Source organism: Stereum hirsutum, assembly GCF_000264905.1.
Source record: "Stereum hirsutum FP-91666 SS1 unplaced genomic scaffold STEHIscaffold_34, whole genome shotgun sequence".
In the NCBI taxonomy this organism is placed as follows: Eukaryota; Fungi; Basidiomycota; class Agaricomycetes; order Russulales; family Stereaceae; genus Stereum; species Stereum hirsutum.
Window position 1 is genome coordinate 20,955 of NW_006763164.1, and position 7,956 is coordinate 28,910.

The 7,956-nt window shown below is 43.5% G+C and overlaps 2 protein-coding genes across 2 annotated transcripts; both read left to right on the forward strand.

Moving 5' to 3' along the window:
* Positions 1-217: 217 nt before the first annotated feature.
* Positions 218-4,662, forward strand: STEHIDRAFT_116802 (uncharacterized protein; the record flags this gene model as incomplete). Its single annotated transcript, XM_007311744.1, has 10 exons — positions 218-261; positions 329-542; positions 603-2,115; positions 2,261-2,309; positions 2,442-2,482; positions 2,575-2,631; positions 2,802-2,865; positions 2,924-3,032; positions 3,117-3,149; positions 3,199-4,662. The coding sequence occupies 10 exons, from the start codon at positions 218-220 to the stop codon at positions 4,660-4,662; spliced, it is 3,588 nt and encodes a 1,195-aa protein (XP_007311806.1).
* A 544-nt stretch (positions 4,663-5,206) lies between these two features.
* On the forward strand, positions 5,207-7,726 carry STEHIDRAFT_116803 (uncharacterized protein; the record flags this gene model as incomplete). Its single annotated transcript, XM_007311745.1, has 14 exons — positions 5,207-5,280; positions 5,337-5,402; positions 5,467-5,541; positions 5,597-5,677; positions 5,737-5,793; positions 5,842-5,925; positions 5,990-6,025; positions 6,090-6,176; positions 6,227-6,566; positions 6,632-6,789; positions 6,848-6,886; positions 6,948-7,040; positions 7,094-7,174; positions 7,228-7,726. The coding sequence occupies 14 exons, from the start codon at positions 5,207-5,209 to the stop codon at positions 7,724-7,726; spliced, it is 1,770 nt and encodes a 589-aa protein (XP_007311807.1).
* Positions 7,727-7,956: the final 230 nt, after the last annotated feature.

Here is a 7,956-nt window from a genome sequence, read left to right on the forward strand (position 1 = left end):
CTTTCTTTCGTGATCCCTTTATATCCCTTTATATCGTGCATCACCAACTTTCCTTGAACCCACCCTTTCTCGCTTTCTTCGATAAATCCTATCTAATTCCTGAGTAGTTATCAGCCCTCACCCTGCACAATTTCACCCACGAATAGTGAGTATCGAGCCTTTCTTTCCAATTTCAGTTTACTGATAAGAAGTCATCTAGGAAATTTGCCTTTCAATCATGTCGAATCTACATCTTTACCCTCTTCAACCTAGCCCTTTGGGGTCAGTTTGGTATTTCAATATAGTCATAAATATCGACTAACGGTACATGCATTATACCTACTGCTAGGAGTGCATGGTCTAGGATTGAAGCCGCTCCTGAATTGGTGACCAACATTCTTGGCCACTTAGAAAGACACGAGCAAGTTCCGGCAAGCCGCCTCAACAAGAAGCTTAACTTCATAGCCACCGCGTTGATATGGTATCGTGTAGACTGTAGAGTCTTTTTGTTCCTTGCCAGAGGCATTATGTGGACCAAAGGCACCTATAGACAGCGCATGATCGTGAGTTAGACGTATTCTGTTGTCTTTTGTCCAATTGCTCATACATATATATTTGTTAAGAGGCTCCTCCGAACTCCTACAAAAGCGGACTGGGCACGGTGGAAACCTCTTGCTGAGATGACAAGAGAATTCTCCGATCAGTCCATCGACTCTGCTTATGGTCTCGAGGATCACGATATCTTCAGGCTTCTCGCCACTCGGCCAGAAATGCACCTATTCCCGAACTTATCCAAGGCCTACATCATGGAGGCTCATCTTTCGCCACTTTTCTTATCGCCCACTATTTCCGAGCTTCACCTCACCGTTAGCTTCGAGGATCAGCACGGTCACGCTTCATATATGGAAGACACTGCTCCGTGGATATCCGACTACATTTCCAACCTGAAAGCATTGCACGTCTATCCATGGCGCATATTGCCCACCTCCGACTCTCATTCTCCTGCCACGGCCACCATTCGTTCTATTCTCCACGGCGCTTGTAAAACTCTGACAGAGACCAGTTTCCCGGTGTACTACGCTGACTGGAGAATGCTTCAATCCCTTCTACAATCCGAAAACCTCCGCTCGATCCAGTCCAATCATCATTCGCTGGCAGGCCCCGCAGAGCCAATCCTATACACTGGATGTCGAGATCTTTTATTCTGGACCTATGGCGAGATCAATTTTCCAATGAACCTGCACCTTCCGTTCAAAAACCTCGTGGATCTGGACATTTCCTTTCCCTATCCCGGTATCGCCACACAACTCTTACACGAGACTGTTCTTACTCAACTCAACTCTCTTACCCTCCATTTCACGGTCTTAACGTCCAACAATCTCGGCGTTCCCTCTTCTGCTCAATTCTCGCTTACGCCCCTATTCTACCGGATATATGACTCTGCCCCGCAAGTCCAGCATCTGAAGATATTCATGGTTCCATCCCAGCAGAAGTGTTCTTCCAGTATAAGGAACGTTCCCGTTGTCAACTGGATCGACTTGTCTCCCATAACCCTCCTCGTTAACCTCGTTTCCTTCGATATCACTCACATCTATCCAATCGACATATCGACACATCATATCGCCAAGATCACTCGTGAACTTCCATCCTTGACAAGACTTATCCTCAATCCCCACCCTGTGATCATACGCAATACTTCGTATGGTCTCGATGTATTATTTGCAATGGCCGCATGGGGAAAAACCCTCAAAGAGGTGGGAATATTCATGAACTACCACGAAACAATGCCCTCCATCCAAGAAGGCGTCTTCTTCAGCCTACTTCGCACTTTATACGTTGGCCTTTCCTTTACGCCTGAAGATGATACGATATATAATGCAACATGTCACGCATTATATTATCTCCTACCTCCCAGCGCCAAAATCAAGACGTATCCCTCCTCCCTTGCACCCTTCCGTCCTGTCTCGACATTTTTTGAGGACAATGATGGATCACTCTCCGAATTCTCAGACACCTGCCTTGATGACTTGCAAGATGCCTGGGGAGGGGTAAGAGGGGCTATCAAACAGATTCGTGAGACTGTTCTCCTTGTTCATGGGAGCCGGATGGTGAGAAGTGAAGACATGGAGGCCAATGGTGAGTCTTGACCATCATATTCACTGTATGTTAGTCGTAGCTCATTATTGTCGTAGGATTCCTATCTTGAATATGTTCCTTATCATCTCATATATATCCTTCTTTAATTGAAGTAATACGATAATACTTGACAGTACTTGTTTAGACATAATATTTCAACATCTTTTCGCTAGTTATGTTATGAATACGATATAGTGTGTCATTCCTGGGATATTCAACTCTGGACATGGAATTAAGAGGGTCTTTGGACTCTTCTATTTTTAATGCCCATCATACTTCTATCGATCATTCATATATTTGGTCAAGTTCTCCCATTATTGGGGTAGTTCATTTGGGTGTTCTTCTCTCTGCACGGTGACTCAAAGCAGTAAGTGCCGTGATGAGGGTCTTTATCCTATGTTTCAGATACGTCTTCTATTCTCATTCGACTTGGACTGTTCCTGATTCGCTTTCTTATAGATAATAAAGGTCTTTGCCTCGAATCATTTCCCTCTCTGTCCATTCTTGCATTGCCAGGTGTGCATGTCTACTCCCTTCTGTTATATTGTGCTACTACGACTGATCCTATTCTGCCTAGTCAAAGGTCGATTCAAACATAATCCATCAAACCACAATCTCCATAACTCGTCTTAAGTAAGCTATCAGTATATTTATTGCTATTCCCTTCAGTAACCCATGAGTTGCAGATCTCGAAACAATGTCTCGGAAGCGTATCAACCAAGCTGGTCTTCAATGCCTGGTCGACTACCCGTACGCATGCCCATACATCTTGTATACAATCAAATTCCTCATCTAGATATTGAACTAGGCAAGTAACCGGTTGGCCACGCCTTCAACAGGTCCCAGAACTCTTGACCCAAATACTTGACAATTGTACCATCAATACAAGAGTTGCTATGACCCGTGCTAGCAAACTAGTACGCGATTGTGCAACAGCCGCGGTGTGGCACACTGCAAATCCCAAGGTGTTTATGGCTCTTGTCCGCTGCTCGTTATCGCAGGTGCCAGCTATATTCGATGAACACGATGCCATAGTACGTACCAACATTGTATTTGATAACACGGTGACTGATTATCCTGTAGTATATACGCACTGCTCCAACGGCCCTTCAATGGAAATCATGGCTACCGCTTGCAGAATATGTGAAAGTATTCCAGGACAATTCCCTCCACGACGGTCACAAGCTCACCAAGGATGGCATCCAGCTCCTGAATACAACTCGCCCAGTTCTTCATATATTCCCCAACCTACACACCGTCTACATCTTCGACTACAATTTCCTGCCAATTTTCATGTCACCGAAACTCAGCATAATACACCTCACCATGACGCAAGAGTTTCTCCAGGACCAGAATTACATCAGTGCCATCACCTCTGCACTCGAAGACTACTGCCCTAACATCACCGAGCTCCACATATATCTTGTCAATAAATGGGATTGTCAACTTAGCCACAAGAAGACCATCCAGGCACTATGCGCTCTCATCACATCATTCTGCTCCACCCTTATCCATGTCAGCTTTCCGGTACATCTTGTCACTTACGAAATCCTCGAACGACTCATGCGCTGTCCATACCTTCAATCGATAGGCCAATCGATACAACCCGACAGGAGTGGCCTACGGAGTCATACGGATATATGCAAAGGGTTGAACTGCCATGTCATCAATTCGTATAAACGACATGACATAGAGTTACCGCACGCACCATTCCCTGTGATCGAAGAAATAGACCTTCTGGTGCCAAACTTCAAGGCTGCTCGCATTTTATTTTGCTGCTACACGTTTTCCAATCTCGACACTCTCAATCTCTCCTTCCTTGGGGCGAAACAGGTGGAATGGTCAAAAACAAAACGCGACGATTTATTACAAAGCATACATCATTGTGCACCTCAGCTCAAACATCTTGGCCTATTCATTCTTTCCCCATCATCTTCATTCGTCAAAGACTTCCCGAGGATTCAATGGTCGAGTCTTCAAGTTGTGGCAAGATTCACACTCCTCGAATCATTTCAGCTCCTTCATCCTTACCCGGCTGAAATCACTCGCTCTCAGCTCGGTATACTCCTCTCCAAGCTCCCGCACCTCACCAAATTCATTCTTAATCCGCATCCCGGAGTGCATACAGTATCTTCTTTTGGAGTGGATGTTCTTTCAGAGGTGGCCAGACGGAGACCAGAGTTGCAGGAGTTGGGATTGTTCTTCAATAAGAACGTACAGCTGCCACCAAAGAGCACCCTGGTAACTCCTTTCCATTCCCTTAAAATATTTTATCACGGAACTTCAACAGTACCTGGAGCCCAAAAACCTTTCAAAGATCTTGCTTGCTACTTACTGTCCATTTTACCTCCTGATACTGAATTTTTGCATTATCCTGAGAATTTCGCCTTTTTGAAGAACAAGCGTAGTTTTTCTATTCTTCCGATTACCCATGAGGTTTTAGATGCTAGATTACGTCCTGCTACTGATGCGGCTCAGTTGTGGAGTCAAGTGAAGGAGACCATGGATCTTATTAGGGACTTGAGAGTGGATTTACTCATGAATTAGTCCATTGTTTATTGTTCGTTTTCGTTCCCATACTATTTTGTTTTTGACCCTTCACGATCCCTCACATTGAGTAGTACAGTAACAATAGGGCTCAATTCTCTCAATCTGATTAATGATTCAATGTTCCTGTTGTCCGTGCATTGGCCTTTGTGCGTAGATGATTCTATCCATTAAATATTCAAACTAACAACGCAACTTGTAGATTCTTCACAGTAGAGGGAATATCAAACAGTCCTTTCCATCAATACAAAGTTCATGATTCTACTCTCGATCATTATTGTCATATGAATCGGTTCTACTCTCGATCGGTATATTGACCCCCTTCTTCTGGACCTTCTAGTGTCATGTAAACTAATTTCATTCACGGCTTTCATTTATGTTGAAGACCAGAAGACTCATTTCGGTACCTGCGACACCCTGAAACATGTTTATTGTGATGTCTGTATTGGTTAAATACTGACAGTATCTTGATGCTTGTTCAACTCACATCCCATCCCGGTACTTCATTGCAATCGTCTCACCCAGCTTTGCTTTCATACCGACCATGCCTCGTAAAGCTGCCACTGCCACCTCTGGAAATGCTGCTCGCCAGTCTCCTGCACGTCGTAATACCCGAGGGTTAGTCTTCCTACTTTGCTTATACATCGTGTAATACTGATTGTATATATGCATAGACAAGTCAAATCTGACAAGGACAAAGATAACAAGAAGGGGGTTGGAAAAGATGACATTCAGGAAAGGTATGTGTTCATCCGTACTCATCACATATAAGTGTCATGATTGTGACTCAATAATTGCATTTAGTACCAACAAGAAGTTTGCTAAGCGCAAGCATACTTCCGATAATGAGGATAACGAAGATGTCGATAAGGCTACTGAGTGCGTATACACTCTTTCTATAAGTTTATGATGCATATATTCATTTATGCAATAGTCAAACTCCTCCACCGTCTAGTCCACCTGGTATATCTCCTCCTTCGACCCCTTCTCCTTCGAAGAAACTTAAAGGGTCTGGGTAAATATATAACATGCTTAAGTGAAATATATATTGATGTTACCATGCATTTGATACAGGAAGAGTACACTGGAAGGTGTGATCATCGAGTCCCCTTCCAAATCACCTAGGAAGAAGTATGTTATTTTGTTTATTCATCTGGTACTATACTGATGTGTTATCAGGCCGGTTCGCTTCGAGACTCCACCACCTTTGGAAGTGCAAGTCCCAAAGACACCAAGGTCTTCGGCAAAGAAACGTAACATTGAGTGTGTATAAATTGATCATCAGCTTAGTATGCTTATTAACCTGCGGTTCTATCTTTTCTTTAAGAACTCCCTCATCTGGTAATCATAATAAACGTATCAGGTAAGCTGTATCTTACACATATATCTCTATATCTATTACCTGACTACATTATTTGTGTTTATAGCAAATACTCCGTTGATGCAATGGATGTAGACGATGACAATCCGTTTATGTCCAAGGATATTAGCCAGCAAAAAGGGTATACCAAAGGGTACGTACTTTTATATTGATTATACTTGTTGTATCTAACACATTATTCAGTTCTGCGAGTCAATTATCGAATCAACAACTTCGGGAGAAACAAGCTGCCCTTGCACGTCTCATAAAAGAAATCGAAGCTCAGATAGGGGATACTGGAGATCAAGGTCAATCTGAATCTTACAGTGATGAAGAGAATAATATGACTGTCGATGGCTATGAGAAGGATGACTTTGTTGTTGACGATGAGGCTGAAGATGAGGATGATGCTGCAGATGAGGAGGGTGCAGAGGATGAGGATGCTCAGGAGGATAATGGACAGCAGGAAGGTACACATGGAGAGGAGGAGGAAGAGGAGGAGGAAGAAGAGCCTGAACAACCCAAGCGCCTAAAGACTTCCAAGGTTAATTCTTTTATATATCCATTACCAGCACTTTCTGATTTTATGTGTTATTAAAATACCATTAGGCCTCGTCTTCAAGAATTGCTGACAATGGCAATGATACAGATCCCGGGGAACTTTCTTCTGACTCTATTCAAAGGCGCAAGAAGATTGCCCAAGGAAAGAAGAAGGCGGCAGACCCAGAGGTTGAAAAGGACGGTGCAGGTTCTATTCAGGTTCATGGGTATTCATGTTTTGTTTGTCTTTTCACATGTCTGCATCTCATATTTTGACTTCTTCAGGTTCCCAAAGAAGAGCGGTGTCAATGTCAAGGATACCAGGTATTAGCGTCATATTCTGCATATCATTTGTGTCATTTGGCTCACTTTTCTCTTTCAACAGGAAGTACAACATGTCCATTTGTAGTGTGACGAGCTGTACCCTGCAGCACAAACTTGTGCAGGCAAGCTTCAGAAATGTTCCCCCGTATCCAGAGTAAGTTGTTTAAATGATTATCTATATTTATAAGTATGCTCATGAGCATTTAGGGCTGGTGGTATCACTGGTTCCACTTCAACAATTGATCTAGATTTCTTGGATGATAGCTCTTTCACTGGGATTCAGATACCGTGAGTTATTTCATTGCAGTGATACAATATTTTGATACTGATTTGTGGTACAGGGCACTGGTTCAGCTTCTCACATTCACCCAGGCTGGACGATTTCACAATCCCGCATATGCCAATCCCGATGATTTTTCCACCGCCTTTGGAGTATCCACGAACCCGACCATTCACATTCCTGATACTATTATTCCGTCGCTCTTCATTTCCTTCGGAATCGTACATCAATCCAATACCATCAAAGGTCGAGCGATCGGTGCCAATAGTACCAAGGGGTATAAGGATATTCAGATATACCATATCAGTCAATATCACGAGAGGGCCATTGCTTTCATGTGCCGAACCCTTGGCGAAAGTGAACTGTCTCTTTATACCTATGAAGGAGCAGTTGGGTACAGTACAATGTTTGGTGAACTTGGTGAGCAATTATATTACCTGCTACTTGAAATCAAATTAACTTATAGTCAACTTATCCACAGCGTCACCGACTCGTCCCTCTCCGACCAAGAAGAAGAACAGTGCTGGCCCCTCCTCACCCTCCAAGCCCAGTCCCCTTGACAACATGCGGCGAGCCAACATGAAGAAGACTGTCCCAGTTACCAATTCAATTGGCTTGCCCATTGGAACTCAAGGTAAATAAACATATTATGCTCACAATTGTCACATCTAATATGCGTTAATTTATAGTGCCTGTTTTCGACTGCACTGCACATTTTCAACAAGTGGGGAAAAGGCCGGTGAAACCGCTTCCGAGCATGGACACTTTCTTTGTTCAGTCTGGACAAAAT